The sequence below is a fragment of the Panthera leo genome, chromosome B1, assembly GCF_018350215.1.
Source record: "Panthera leo isolate Ple1 chromosome B1, P.leo_Ple1_pat1.1, whole genome shotgun sequence".
Taxonomy (NCBI): Eukaryota; Metazoa; Chordata; class Mammalia; order Carnivora; family Felidae; genus Panthera; species Panthera leo.
Window position 1 is genome coordinate 100,872,718 of NC_056682.1, and position 17,015 is coordinate 100,889,732.

Here is a 17,015-nt window from a genome sequence, read left to right on the forward strand (position 1 = left end):
ATTATTATTATTATTATTATTATTATAGTTTATTTTATTGTTTTGGATGCTATTGTAAATGAAACTGCTTCCTTAATTTCATTTTCTGATTGTTCACTGTTGGTATATACAAACACAACCTAAAGTAATTTGAGTGCCACCTAGGAAACAGGATGGCCAGAATGTGATCTAACTTTTGAGTATCATATTGCTTTCATCTAGAACATTTCATGCAAAGGTGATCTAGTAGCTAATTTTCAATAGAATTCTCTAGAATGCATCAACATTTCATTCATGACTTTCTTCCTAATTCATTTCTTCCTAACATAAAAGCCATTGCTTCAATACCCTATTGCCATGAGGCTGGCAGTTAGGATACGCACAGTTCAGCTGCCATATTAAAGTAGACTTTCTTGTGAATTGCAATATATGGCAAATGAAATATAATAAGAAAGTCTAATTTTTCACTTGATTCTATGAGATAAGCAAGAGCAAAAAGCTCTAGCAAACTTTTCAATATGTTTTGTTAATTGTTTTGTAGAAGATACTTTAAAAATATTTACTGAAGGATGAGTAAAAAATAAAATGAGAGGTAACTGACTGTACTAGCATAATGGAAAACCGCTACTGTCAGACCAGGAAGAAAAATTTGTAAATTTTATATCATATAATGACATTTGGAGACAAGGATTAAAACTTCCTGTAGGGACAGAGAGGATGGAAAGGACACTTAATCTAAAGCAACATGACACTCATCCACTCGAAACATATTTCAGTATGTCTTCCTTGCAGCTTTTCAAGTTTTCTAATAGCTGTTCCTGGGTATTGCCTGTAGAAGGAGATTTGAATTCCAGCTCTGAAATTGAGGAGGTGTATAGTTTTGTGAAATTAACTTAAGATCTCTGAATCTTCACTTTGTCATCAAAGGTTGTATGAGAATAAAATAAGAACATATTTAAAGTATGCAGCACTAACCAGGAATTTATTGTTAGTTATACTGTATTTCATCCAATAAGTAAGCCAGAACACACACAAAAAATAGGACTGCCTGCAGAGTCTCTCCATAGTTAACATTTTCCTGGTAGAATGCCTCTCAGTTTTAAACATCCACACCTCAGAGAATATATGTCTCTTAATTCATCATTTTCCAGCTGATGTTTATATAGGAAAAAAAATTATACTAATATTCCTCAAACTTAATATAACATTTTAAACAAAAGAATGTATGGGGAGGGGGAGTCATATGTTACATTCTGAATACAATAGGTGGAAAGAGGACATCATATGTATTATTGACATTTTGGAAAGCCCTCTGAGTGTCATCGAAGCAACTGTTCCTTAACAACTAGATTTGATTGTTAGGTTAGTAGGAAGCCATGGCTTAAGCATTTTACACCCTAAGATTATAATTTGTTATTTTAAAGACATTTCACCGTATTCAACTAGGTTGGTTGGGGATTTTGGGAAATGAGATCTTGGCTAGTGATTTCAAGCAGTACGTCTGATTTTCTAGGATGTCAAGTTTTCAGCAGGGGATACTCAAATGCTAAAAAGGCATTCTAATTTTAAAAATCATCTTTATCTTTTTAATTTATATTTTCTCAGAAGAAGATTTCTCTTATTTATATCTCCCAGGGCTTTTTCTCTCAAGAGAACAGAGTACATACTCAACAGCATACAGCAGGTATTTAGTAAATAAGGAATGAATAAATTATGTTCATCCTATTCTTTTACATATATGTATATATACTGTTACATATTTTTATGTCCAGTGCCATACCTATAAGATGAATTTTTCCCACAAGTGTTCCATTGATTCAAAATTCACCTTTTCAATTGTACTAACTCGTGAGGTAGCTGTGTTATTAGTACTGTTACATACTTAGTTTATTGAATGTCATGTGGTAAATTTGCTGTGACTATGAAAAACATTCAGCTTGCCGTACAGAGATTATAGAGGTGATGATCAAAATAGTACAACAGTTAATCTTTATTGAGTCATTACCTGCTAAATACTTTGTAAAAATCATCTTATACAAGCTTTATAAACTATGAAACATACATTATTACTATCACAATTTTACATATGAGATAGTATTGTCCAGGGCTGATCAGCTACTAACTAGAGGTGGGATTTGAATGAAGACTATATGATTGCAAAATCCATAATCTAATCCATACCACTAAACTATACGACTTACTACTGCATGATATTCTGGAAAATTATAATCCTGAATAAGACATAATTGATGAAAAATAAATAAAATAGCAAAAAATGTATAATCTGGTACAGAGAATGCCCTGACACATTTATTCATGACATATATCTCAGTGAGTATTTATTTACTTTTTAAGGGAAAAAACCCTGAAAACTCAATTTCTTGGCAATTCTTTGCCTAGTTCCACCAGCAGTGTGCTGATAAACATTGAACGATTCTTCCCCCAGAAAAAAAACACAATAAAACACTGATCTGTAGGGACTGCTGATTTCCATAGTTTACATAGTCCCATCGTGGCAACTGACCATTTAAAAACTGATTTGCAACATTCTTGATAATTTCAAAAGCCGCCCTTGTAAGGTGGCAAGAGCCAGTTTGAGCACATCACTGGGTCCAACTACTTCAAATCAAAACAAAGTGTTAACCTGAAACACAGTTTAAGTAATGGTTACTGTCACCTGTAAATGCTTTCTTTAAAATCCCATGAGAGGGGTGCCTGGGTGGCTCAGTCAGTTAAGCATCTGACTTGATTTCTGCTCAGGTCATGATCTCATGGTTCATGAGATCAAGCCCCGCTTTGGCTTGAGGAGCCTGCTTGGGATTCTCTCTCCCTCTCTCTCCCCCTCCCCTACATGCTCACACGTGCGCTCTTGCTCTCAATAAATAAATAAACTTAAGAAAAAAAAAACCATGAGACATTCATGATTTAGTATATGGCATCACTCACATAGGTGTGAAATGAGATTTTATAAAGTTTCCCATAAGCAAAAGAACCTGTTAAGAAGATAAAATGATAAGCTACAGACTGAGAGAAAATATTTGCAAACCACATATCTGACATTAAATACATAAAGAACTCCCCAAATATAACAGTAAAATAACAAAGAATCCAATGAGAGCATGGACAAAAGACACGAGAAGACATTTCACTAAAGAAATGATATGGATGACAAATAAACAGACCGAAAAAAGTTCAACATCATATAACCACCAGAGAAATGCAAATTAGAGCTATGATGAAATATCTCTGCACTCTTGGTACACTAAATGCTGGCAAGGATATGGAGAAACTGGATTTTTCATATATTGCTGGTAGAAATATAAAATGGTACAGCCACTGTGGAAGATAGTTTGGAAGTCTTTAAATAAAGCTAAACATTAATTTATCATGTGCAGTAGGCAGAATAGTGCACACCACACTCAGTTATTCTCCCCCCATCCCACCCCAAGATGTCCATAGACTAATACTTGGGACCTGGGAATGTTACTTTATTTAGCAAAAGGAACTAAGGTTACACATGGAGTTAAGATTGCTAACCAATTGACTTTAAAATGGGGAGATTATTTTGGATTATCCAGGTAGACCTGTGTAATCACAAGAATTACATTATATAACATTACCTAAAGATTAAATGTAGAAGAGGGAGGTAGTACAGAATCAGTCAGAGGAAGATGTGACTATGGAAGAAAGGCACAGAGAAATGCAACTTTCCTGGCTTTGAAGATGGAGGAAGGGGACATGAGTTAAGGAATATTGAGAAGAACTAGGAAAGACAAGGAAACAGATTCGCCCCTAAGGCCTCCAGGAAGGAATATAGCCTTATTATCACCTTTATTTTAGTACAGTGAGACCCATGTTGGACTTCTAGCATACAGAAATATAAAATAATAAATTTGAACTGTTTAAAAGCTGCTGGTCTTGTGGTGATTTTTTTTAACATTCTTTTTAACATTTATTAATGTTTTTGAGAGATAGAGAGAAAGCATGAGTTTGGGAGGGGGAGACAGGGAGAAGGAGACACAGAATCCGAAGCAGGCTCCAGGCTCTGAGCTGTCAGCACAGAGTCTGACATGGGGCTCCAATTCACAAACTGCGAGATCATGACTTCAGCATAAGTCGGATGCTTCACCAACTTGAGCCACCCAGGCGTCCCTTGTAGTGATTTCTTAAGGCAGCAAGAGGAAACAAATATACCATGTGACCCAGCAATCACATTTTTGGGCATTTATCCCAACGAAAGTAAAACTATTCACACAAAAAATATGTACATGGATCTTTATAGCAGCTTTATTCATAATAGCTCAAAACTGGAAAAAACCTAACTGTCCTTGGATAGGTGAATGGTTAAACAAACTCTAATACATCCATACCATGAAATACTACTTGGCAACAAAAAAGGTACAACAACTACTGATATATTATCCAACTTGGATGTATCCCAAGAACATACTACTTAATGATAAAAGCCAATCTTAAAAGGTTACATGCTTACTGTATGACTGAATTTATATGACATTTAAAAAAATTTTAATGTTTATCTTTGAGAGAGAAAGGGTGGGGGAGAGAAGAAGTGGGGTAGAAGAGAGAGAGGGAGACACAGAATCTGAAGCAGGCTCCAGGCTCGGAGCTGTCAGCACAAAGCCTGATGTGGGGCTCAAACTCATGAGCCGTGAGATCATAACCTGAGCCAAAGTCAGATGCTTAACCAACTGAGCCACCCCGGTACCCCTTATATGATATTTTTGAAATGAGAAAACTGTGGAGATAGACATAGACCAGTGATTGGGAGTGGACAGAGATGAGAGGAGTGTAGTAAAGGCATAAATAAGATAGTTTCTTTGTGGTGATCTAAGATATAGTGCCATATCTTGACTGTAGCAGTGATTACATGAATCTATAAATAGGATCAAACTGCACTATACTAAATACACGGAAACACATATGCATATACACACACAAGTGAGTACATTCAAAAACTAGTGAAAACTGAGTAAGGTCTGTAGTTTAATTAACAGTATTATACCAATGGCAATTTCCTGGTTTTAATATTGTTCTATAATAAGATGTAACTATTGGGGAGAGATGGGTGAAAGTTTCATGGGATTCTATTTACTATTTTTTTCAACTCTCTGTGAGTTTATAATAATGTCAAAATAAAAAATTACAAAATAAGGGGAAAGAAAAAATAATCCACTGGATATAAAACTAAGATATTAGAATAGATATTTAAGATATAAAATGTTATCCCTTAAAAATTTTAAGTTTTAGGGGCACCTGGGTAGTTCAGTCAGTTGAGCGTCCAACTTCGGCTCAGGTCATGATCTCACAGCTCATGAGTTCGAGTCCTGCGTCAGGCTCTGTGCTGACAGCTCCGAGCCTGGAGCCTGCTTCGGATTCTGTGTCTCCCTCTCTCTCTGCCCCTAACCCATTCACATTCTGTCTCTGTCTCTCTCAAAAAAAATAAATAAACATTAAAAACATTTTTTTTAATTTGTTTTATATGTTTATGTTTTTTAATGTGTTGTATAATGTACTTATATATAATTTATAAATAAAAAATATGCACTATTGGTGGTTCATGCTGTAATGTTCCCATAGATACATGGAATAAAAAAGTTTACAGGCCACTGCTCTGAAGTATTATTAGCCTATCTTTATTAAACAGTGAAAAGCAAAATGCAATATGGTATTTCTATGTAATATTATCTCTAAAATATTCATCTAGCATTAAACAATAACAGCAAGTATACTAAAAACAAAATAGTTTACTACGTAGCAATGGAATGAAGCACCAGCCCACTCTAGCAATTAGTAGTTTATATTGCTTCTTTCTAGAAAAGGCAATCCTGATACACTTGTCCATCATCTGTAAAAAGCCTTTTATCATCTAATTTATGTATATTGTTGTTGTTATTATTATTACTAATACCTTGTGTATTCTTATTCATTCTTTTTTAGATAATTTGTGACTTCTAATTAACACTAGCAATAGTTTTGGAGGTTATGAGAACACATGAAAATAAAACTGAAACACCCAATTTTTGCTCAGCAAGGTATGTTTGCTCTACAATGCATATTTGAAGAGCACTGGAAATTACCAATAAAGATTAGAAAATTCAAGTTTCATTTATCTGCAGACCATTTTGTTCTCAACCAAAGAGTCTCTTTATTCAACTGATTGGTGTTTTTAATGCATTTCTGAAAAAGAACAATTTATGATTTTGGAGTGGAATCTGGCAAATGCAGAACTGTTGCTAGACATTAGCTATTCAAGAGTTAAGCCATAAAGACTCTTATCTCTGTATCTGTCAATTTTTGAGATACTGTTCTACAAAGTAAGTTTAGAATTATTCATGGAAATTTGTTAAGTCTTAGGTGGACTTATAGCAAGTGATTAATTGGCTTAGAAAATATTTAAAACATTTAAAGTCACTCCCTCAAATATGAGGATGTTCACACTACAGCTATACTGGTCTTTCCTGATTTGATAAGGAAAATAGGCAAGGAAAGATTAAATTTAAAATACACTTTTATTTTTTTGTTGTTTCGTTCATTTTATTAAAGTTAACTCATTGTTCTTTCATTGCGCATTCTTGAAAATCTTCCTCTTAGGGTAGTTGGCTCTCTAAACTGGGCTTCTTAAGATTTTACTTTGAAGGTAGAGCATCATTCACTACAAAAAATATGATTTAAAATCATGGAATGAGAAACTCATGTGAGGACATTAGATCTTTACTATTATACTGAGACTCAGAGCCTGTGATTTATTTGTTTTTTGAAAGAAACTGACACCCAGCTCGGAGCCTGGAGCCTGATTCTGTGTCTCCTTTTCTCTCTGCTCCTCCCCAACTTGTGCTGTGTCTCTCTATGTCTCTAAAAAAATTAGCAAATGTAAAAAAAAAAAAAAAAAAAAAAAAAAGGAACTGACACCTTGTCACAGCTACCTTGCTGTGGAGAGGTTAAAAAGTTGTCCAAGTTCCAGACAGCGAAAGAGCAGCCTCTAAACTGACAACATGCAACGTGCTTGGACAAGCACTTTCTTTTTACAATGAAGTAACAGGATTACTTTTTCGGTGCAACCAAATTCAAACAGTGAAAGGAGCCACTCCAAACCGTGAGCTATGACAAACTGAGGGCCAAACTTATGGTATACACAGGAGCATTGCCATGTGCAGCATGGGCAAGCACAAGTTTTCTCTTCAAAGAAATGTTTTAGCAGATTATATATGCTTCAGCTCCTCAGCTACCGGTACTCAGTTATGTTAGCAGTATGTTATCAGTATGCATGGGTAAGCAGCACAAATTGCTGTTCTGAACACAACATTCCCTTGGATTTCCAAGACAATGTAAAGTAAGAGTGGAGAAAATAAATGTAACTCCTCTAATAATCCTGAGAACTATATGAAATGGTTATGGTTGGAGACAGGTTAACCCACATAATGTGCACTTTTCTTTTGGAACAGAGTAATTGGTGCTAGTGTTTTATTTATCCATTTTATTCAGGGTTGGTGCGTACTAAAGTCATATGAAGGTAGGTCCATCTCTGAAATAATCAAAGTAAACTACTACATATCTTTTACTTCAAAATTTGAAAAAGAAAAAATTAAGGTCTTGCGCCACATATCAATAAAGAGAGAGGGAGGGATATAGATAGATATATAAGGACACAGAATTAACAAAAGTGTTCTATGGTATACAAAGGAATCTTAAAGATATTTTTCATTCCCTTAGAACAATGTTAAACGTATATGTTAAAATACCTTTGAAAAAGTCCAGAAGAAAACCAAAGCCTGGTTTAGGCAAATATTTGACAAAAAATATGGGCCACATAAAGGTAAATATTTTTATATACTTTGCCATAAGGACTAATAGATGTACATATGGTTTTGGGTTTGTAGGAAAGACAACAGATAAAACATTAAAAATCTGGGTATATCACTGAAAGATTCTACAACTTACTGTATCTGGTACTTAGATTATAACAACATTTACCTCAAATTAAAATTTTAATGTGGAAAAACTAATGTGGCATTATCTAGTTAGAGCTGTATATTAGTCACTTACATTATCACTATAATTCTTTTCATAAATTCAAAACAAGGAAGTTATCAATAATTCTGAAAATCACTCAGTCTCTGCGGGTCATCTAAATTCTCCAAGATCAGTTTGTATTAAAATTCTTTCGTATAATTATAAACATTTACATTATTTTACATTTGGTCTGGAGAGATAAGGATTAGTATTTGTTTTATATGTCTATCCAGGCTCTCTCTCTGTACCTATACCTATCATCTATTAACTGATCCTGAATGTCTATAACCCACAAAGGTCAAAGAGTAGTCCCAACCTATAAGAGAAGGAGCATGCCCTCCTCCAGAAAGGTTAAGCATGAACTCTGTGCACCGAGGCTTACATTTACTTCCCTAGATCATTAAAGTCTTCATAAACGGGTTCAAGAGGGAGCTACAAACAACTGGCCTCTCTCCTCCTACCACTGTCTTCCACAGTCACCACTACTATTTGTGCCTTGAATCTATCAGCAATAGCTTCATGTTGCCCTTCATCTATGTTATGTCAGACTACCACAAGGATCCCCAGAATCCCAGATCATACCTCATCTCCTAGATCTAATCTACACAAATGTCAATACTTTCCCTAACCTGTATCCTCCCAAACCTCTCTTATTCTATTTTATAAAAAGTGAAAGAATAAAAAATATAAGTCAATTTTAACACGTACAAATCTCAGTAGGGGAAAAGAACCCAATCTTAGGGTAAGAAAATATTTTGGCTTTAAATGGTCCTACTTAGTGATGCTTTTAGTATTGCATAAAGTCTTAGCTTCAATTAAAGATACCTATCTGAGAATAAACTCAAAAACAAAGTATAATTCTAGCAAAAGTCTGACAGGATCCCTTCAAACAAGGCAGTAGTCTCAGGCAGGGTTCAACTAGGGAGCCAGAGACCCAAGGGAGATAGGAACACTCTAGTCAGACAGATATATGCACACACATGCACGTGTACCCCTCCCCCAATGCCAAGCAAACCGGGCACGTGATGTAAGGAGGAGGCTCTGGGCAGTTATACACTGGATGCTTCAACTGGGTTTCTCTTATCAGCTTAAGCATGGTTATGCTGCAGTCTTTAAGATCGCAGAGATCCTACCATTAATGTTATTTAAAATAATTTGTAAGCCAGCATTCAAAAACTTAATTTATAGAGTTAATGCTTTGAATTTTATGTAAGTTAACACCTGCTTCTTTCTTAAAGTATCCATGAAAGTTAAGTACATATGCTTATGAAAAAGGAACTGGAGTGAAACTAGTAAGTGCGGTCAGGGAGCCAAGCAGAGAATTTAATATGTTTTGACTCTTGTAAAATCTTATTTGTCTTTACATCTGCTACGTGCAACCGTCTTAGTTCTCAGCCTAGGGACAGATTTAAGAAATACTAGGAATGAATACTAGGGATAAGTAGGGAAAAATATATAATTATGATAAACACTAGTGGTTATTCATATTATTTCAGCTAATATTGTCTAAAATACAAGAACCAATGTCTTCCCTAAATTGTTGTATTGACTGGATTGATGGGTTTCAATATGTTCTTTAAATGTACTTAACTAGGGGCACCTGAGTGGCTCAGTCCGTGAAGTGTCCAACTTCGACTCAGGTCATGATCTCGCAGTTGCGTGAGTTCGAGCCCCGCGTCAGGCTCTGTGCCGAAACCTCAGAGCCTGGAGCCTGCTTCGGATTCTGTGTCTCCCTTTCTCTCTGCCCCTTCCCCTACTCATGCTGTCTCTCTCTCTCTCAAAAATAAACATTAAAAATTAAAAAAAAAAATAAATGTACTTAACTACCTATAATAAACTTAGGTATGGTCAATGTAAAGTGTGTAAATCCATGATTTTAGACAACTCTCAAATGATTGATTATTGCAATAAAGACTGTTAATATTCTTGCTTATAGTTCTAATGAAAAACAGGAGAAGGATACTTATTCTTTTAAAGCAAGTGCCACTGTTAATATGGATAACATTATCATCTTTGAGATAAAACGACAGCATTCTTGCCCAATATTATTAATGATCATTTCAATTCATTTTATTCAGTGTTCATTGTTTAAGAGACAGGTTTGGATTGACAGAAAAATGGCTGCTACAAATCTAGAAATAGTAAAGATACTAACATTACACATAGGGCTGGGAATGGAAATTACAATGACACTGTTTTTAATACTATTAAATAGTAACAAACTTGGAAAGTATCACAAATAGGCTTCTGTAATTTTCACTTTGCTCTCCCTCATTCAATCTCCCACCATACTTGACCAATAAAGAGCAAATAAACCAAGATCTTATTAAGCATGCACCATATGAAATTCTTTAAAGTTCAGAAGTAATGGTCTAATGTGAGGAAAAAAAAAAATTACATACTTTTTCTTTTTGTGTGAAATGTTCAGGGAAACTGTGCTAAGTCACTTAGTATATAAAGACTCCAATCACCTCACATGTGGAAGAGGTATTAATAAACAAAACCTGCTGCTAGTGGTGTGGGTGGGGGTGGGTTTCAGAGAATGGGGGCTAGTGAAATAAATTACCAGTATTTCCAGGTTGGGCAGGAGTATTGGTTTCTTTTCAGGTCAGACTGGCTGTCGCCACCAATACTGACAGGAAGAGTTACTGGAGTGATGCTCTACCTATGATGACTGAGGGACACGGAGACAGCAGAACAGGAGGGAAATCGTATCCCTACTACCTTGTAGATCACCACCAAAAGAAACCTGTTATCTGGGCTTTGTTTTGCTTTTCTTTTCACAGAGGATTAAGATTCTTATCTTAATAAGGTATGTTGTTAAACTTGAATTTTGTATCAGTTTTGTAATCTAGACTTTAAAAACATAAATGTATACTGCACATATGTAAACTTACAATCCCTCTCTCTACGTGCACTATGTTTTGAAGCATTTACTACTGAGATTCTTCCATTGAAATATTTCCATGCAAAAGTATTAACTATTAATTGAATCTGACATTTCTTAATGTAAGTTTTAAACAATTTATTTTACTATTAGAAAAAAAAATTGAAATTCAAAAGACTAACCTCATGGAGCTATATATTTGTGATAAATTTTGGTAGGTATCTTATACATTAGCTTTAACATAATTCAGACTGAATTCTCAGGGTAGCATATAAATGTGAGGAAAGGGAATGTCTCGGATCAACCCTTCTCTACATAAAACAAATTGGTTTGATATATTTACTTGCTTATTTTTTACTTGACTAACCGGCATGATGCCTTAATGATGAGAGAAGGATGTAAAATATTCATGCTTTTGTTTTGCTTTTGTCAAATTGTTTAACTGCTTGAATCACCATACGATGTCTATCATTAGGCTTTTATTAATTTAATATCTAGGAGAGGAATGAATTAATGAGTGAATGAATGAAAGAATAATGAAGATTTATAGTTACTTGACTTGTCTTTGCCTTATTTTCCCTATATACTATTTAGGAATAATAATATCATGGGGATATCCTAAAAGGAAATTGGAAAGTAGATGGTAATCAAGTAAGGAATATTATTCTAATTATAAGAGATCATTATTTTCGTTACTACTTCTACTATCATTAATAAGCACCAGTCTTGCCCAAGAGCCTAGGAACTACCTAGTTTTGTCATCACCATAAAACTAGGAAATCTCATGGTTAAGGTCATACACTGATCATCAAGTTTGAGTCAGCTACTCAAAAATTTAGACATTATTCTAAAATCCAAATAAATGAAATTTTTAATCAAAATGCAACTGAAATACTGATATTTCTTTCATATGTTTTTGAATTTTTGAAATCCTTTAGATTTTATATAACTCATTGAGACAAATTTGCTTTCCCTGTAAATATATTTTTAAAAATGATTCAGTCTTAATGTAATATTAAGTATCTTTAAGAAAAGCGACCGTAAAAAGTAAAAAGAAATAATGAGGGTTCAGTGAGTTTTTCTCCAGTTCATACATCGAACGTGCTTTCTCTGTGCTAATGCTACTGTTTCTTATGGCAGGAAAGCAGATGATTCCCTTTGGCATTCTCCTGCTCTTAAATCCCTAAAGCCACCCAAGAACAAATAATGAATTGTACAAATTCTTTAAAATTTCCAAGAATCACTTATAAAATATGGTAAAACATAAAGCAGCCTATGAGTTACGTATTAACATAAAAACTGCACAACTCTGTAAGTTACCTTATAAAAAGAAATCTGATGATTAGTTTGTCCAAGACTACAGTCCATATATAATAAGACATTTTATAGAAGTCATTTCAAGTTGTTGCTTAATAAAGCCTTATGATTCAATAAAGTACAGAGAATTAATTACTTTCTCACCCTAGGAAACAGTGGAAAGTAAACTGAGAGGCTGATGGAAGAATACTTGCCCTATTACACTACACCTTTCCGTTCAATACACCGGGGACATTAGTTCTGATGCCATTAAGTCTCTCTTTCCCCCTTTACATTTTAAAGCCTTCTTGGCTTAAAAATGTTAAGTCTGTGTGTGGTCTGTTTTCAGGAATGATTCAGATGGGCTATACATGTGTTATTTTTTTTCTTATTTGTATAAGTGATGACATTTCTATACTTCTAATTTTTGAGAAATATATTTAAAGATGTCAACTTTGGTTTAAGTTTTGATGAAAGTACAAGTCTGTATTTTATGTTCTTTTTCAGATTTTGATGAGGAGACAAAGCTACACTTCATATCAGATGTTAAGATCAATCTTCCTCGCTTTTGCTCTGACCTAGTGAACTTCTCTGGTAATCGTACACCAGAGAACAGTTTTGCTGTGGGTTTCAGTCTTATTAAATGCTTTAAACTGTTAAATCATTTATTTATCTACTGGCTACTAAATGAATATTATGCTTTTCTCTTATCTGTAGTACTTCAAAGTAAAGCTTGTTATTATAGCATTCAGCGACTAAAAGTTTATTAGGAATAATAATAATTATCTTCAATCATATTCTCTGCATATTGCATTGTAGGTCAACATTTCATATTGGTAAATATATAAAAATGTTGTAACATTAGGGAGTGTTTAAAGAACAAACTTTATTAGACAATTTGACAATAAATTATATTAAAAAACACAAAAACACAAAAAAATTAAATGAAAGATAAACTGGAAAAAAATAAAAATAAAAAACAAACTTTAAGAACAGTGTTTTTAATTTCCTAGATGCTTTCTGAATGCACTGAAGTCTGGAGTATTTATTTTAAAGTTGGTAGCACTGCATTAATATCACCAAGGATGATAATGTGTACTTGCATTAACAATAGCCTTATTGAAAACAGTATCAGGCAGTTTAGCTTTTAATGCTGCGAGCTGGATTGTTCTCACTGTGTTAATCTGCAAAGTTTATAATTCTCCCCACAAAATCATGTTTCAGCAAAGTTTTACTAGAAGCTTCAGGTTTCCGAGACCACTTGTATTCACATGGAGTTTACTGGTATCCTCAGAGGAATTAAAGTTATTCAATGATTGAGCAAGCAAAACATAGAAAAAGAAATGAACAATGTACTTTTTCAGATAAAACTTAGACTTCTTTTTTTTGAAATGCTTATTTATTTTTGACAGAGAACGAGTGAGCATGAGCAGGGGAGGGGCAGAGAGAGAGAGACAGAGAGAGAGAGAGAGAGAAGCAGATCTGAAGTGGGCTCTGCATGGACAGTAGCAAGCCCGATGTGGGGCTCAAACTCAGAGACCGTGAGATCATGACCTAAGCCAAAGTCAGACGCTCAACTGACTGAGCCACCCAGGTGTCCCATAGACTTATTTCTTAGTTATTCACATGAGTGCCTTAGAAATGTTAAGCAAATATTCCATTATAATTTATGTTTATGTTTAAAGTTAATGCTGAATTGGTATATTTCTTAATAGACCAATTTGTTTACTTGATAGATAGGCCTAATCAAGGTAGGATAAAAAACTAGATTTGGATTTAGAAATAAAAACAGACTGACTTAAAAATAAAATATATTTAATTCGAATAGAGTCAGCTCCAAATTAAGGATAAAAGAATCAAACTTTTATATAAATGAATAATATTTTAGTTAAGAAATGCAAGCATGAATGCTGGGTAAATTGCATTTTTGATAATGGAGGTCTGGGTAATTTGAACAAACTGTCCTGCTCAGTCAGAATAACTATAAAAACTGGAGAAAAATATTTAATTGAAGGAATAAGAGAACTAACAAGTAGTAATGTGGACTATAGAGATGAGTCCTGTATTTAGGGCAGCTTTTCACTTGGGAGCAGCTCTAACTCATGGGAGAAGCTATTGAGAGATGAGAGCTAGCTGCCTTTTCAATACAGTTCAAAAGGGTCCAGGAGGACAGAAACTGGAATCAAAGCCTACTAAAAAGAGGGTCCTGGTAAAGTTACTAGGAGAGAGCAAAAGACTCCTTAGTGCAGTGATGGAGATGTTCTGTATCTGTGCTGTCCAACAGAATGGTCGTCAAATGCAAGTGGCTACGGAGCACTTGAAATGAGGCTAGTGTGAGACTAAAGAGCTGAATTTAAAATTTTCTTCAATTCTGATTTAAATTTAAATAGTTATATGTGGCTAGTAGCCCCTGTATTGGACAATGCATGTCTTTATGAGGAGATGAATGAGTATTTGTTGTAGCACTGAATATTATATCAAAACTCCAGAGTGATTAAAGACAGAAAGGTGTACAGAAGGATTTCTTTAAGAAGACATAAAGAACACAAAAAGAAAAAGACTGGTAAATATGATTACATAAAGTAGAAAATTCCCCTACAATTAAGATACATAAAATATAGGGTGCCTGGGTGGCTCAGTTGGTTGAGCATCTTACTTCAGCTCAGATCATGATCTTGTGGTTCGTGAGTTCAAGCCCCACGTGGGGCTCTGTGCTATCTCAGAGCCTGGAGTCTGCTTCGGATTCTGTGTCTCCCTCTCTCTACTTCTCCCTTGCTCGCTAGCTCATTCTCTCTCTCTTGCTCTATCTCTCTTAAAAATTAAAAAAAAAAAAAAATTAACAAAATTTAAAAAAAGATACATAAAATATAAACAAAATATGAAGATAAGCACTGGGAGAGGACATCTGAGTTACATATAACTGACAAAGGATTCGTAATTAGAATATATGAAGACTCACAAAGTAACAGAAAAAAGACAACTACTCATAGAAAGCAATCCAAAAAAATGGCAATGATATTGTTAAAGTTTTGGGAGGGAGTGTGTGCCACAATATAATCCTACCTTCCCAATCTGAACACAGCGGGGATGAGTTGAGGGTGGGCAGGCAGGGAGGGAGAAAGATATGAGACACGAGAATACGAGGATTAAGAAACACAGAGATCAAAATATCAAAATACGTATTTTCGTACTGGAGAATGCAGCTTAAATGTATAGTCACATGGGCTTCTTACCATTTCACCTCTAAATTAGATGCATTTACCCATTCAGTCACCACAAGCTCTTCCTCAGGGGCAAACTTTCCCTATAAGCTAACAGTAAGGGAGAGTACCATCATGGTACTTCTCTGCTTCCAGGCGGCTCCAAAAATAATAAAGAGCTCAGATGGGTTGATGTGGGCATGCTCAGTTCCTTTACCCAAACCAATCAATCAGTTAAGACATTTTTTTATCATGGAAGTGAGGTAACACTGTACAGTTGTTAATACTTGACAAAAATATCTAAAGGTAGGGTTTGTATTTCTCCTGTGGTAATATCACTTGAATGAATCAAATAGTAATTTCACTTTTAAAATGACTAAATGAACACAAACAACAGTGTCCCTTCCTTTACTTTTCTGAATTATTCTGCCAAACCGCCTGTAATTGATACCTATCTACCATAAGCTAGCAGTCCCTGAAAAGTGTTTCCCAGATAGCATGAGGAAGGCATTTATTAGGGTAATGAGTCAAAGGTGACCTCTCTTTAAAGTATTGCATGGAAGCAGTTTTTTAAATCTCTGTACTCTTTCAGACAACTTTCAGGTTAACACATATATGGAACCTTTCTGCAGTATCACAGTGAAAGGGCTGAATACTGTAAACACAGATCTTAATGAAATCTGAGGCAATGTTCACCTAAAAACTGGCCTGTGAACATTCTTCACAATATTCACACAACTGCAGAGTGGATTTTGTAACAAATATGGATAACAAAATTCCCCCAATATTACCAGACAATACAGAAATCATGATTCTATCTGATAAACCCACCCACAGTAGCACCTGATTTCCTTCAGGCATCATCAATTCTTCTTTTATTCCTGTGAATACTGGTATTATTAACTCCATCCGCTAATCTATGAGAGGAAGTCTTTTAATTGGAGGAGGAGGAGGAGGAGGAGGAGGAGAAGATGATGATAGAGGTACCCTTCAGACCCTTTCTCATTCTGCTAGCTCTATTAAACATGCACAGGAAAGATGGAAATCTAACTAGAAAAGTGATACCTCAAAGTCCTCTATTCATCTCTGAAATCTGGCCATGACCATGAAATCAGATGAGGTTAGATACAGAAAGCACACTGCTTTATTTTTGCCTCGATCATTAGTGTTGAGATGGAAAACTGATGAAACAAAATGTGACACGTATTTTTCCGGAATTAATTCAGATGCTGGTATGGTGCCAAAAGTGCTATTAGTGAAGCAGAAATATATCCACTACTTCAACTTCTGGTGAGTACAACATCATTAGGAGCTTCTCTTTACCATCTCTTAAACCTTTAAACTGATGTGCATTTTTGAAAAGAATAATCACAGTATTGTTATAATATCCTGGGACTATTACCTAGAAAGAATGTATTTCTAATATTCAAGTGACTTTACTAAATGGGTAAGATTAAAATGAACTCAGACCCAACCAGTAGAAGCAATCTAGGCAACAGGTCAGTATAGACAAAGGGAAGGCAGTGATCAGGAAGGAAGCCTAAGGTGGTAGTCAAAGTGAGCAGACATGGTCAGGGAAGTGGAGAGAAACAGTGGCAGGAACCTTGTTCAGGGCATGGCCC

At 34.9% G+C, this 17,015-nt stretch overlaps 1 protein-coding gene across 5 annotated transcripts in view; it reads right to left on the bottom strand.

The window, feature by feature from the left end:
- The window catches only part of SPATA5 (spermatogenesis associated 5), a 355,585-nt gene that overhangs the window by 109,768 nt on the left and 228,802 nt on the right, over positions 1 to 17,015 (bottom strand). The window contains exon 15 of one of the 5 annotated variants that reach the window (XM_042935562.1): positions 745 to 808. The exons of the other annotated variants lie outside the window; for them this stretch is intronic. Coding sequence (XP_042791496.1) covers positions 785 to 808 — 24 coding nt within the window. The 3' untranslated portion in view covers positions 745 to 784. Of the gene's footprint in view, positions 1 to 744; positions 809 to 17,015 lie in introns of those variants that run through there. 5 annotated transcript variants of the gene reach the window in all.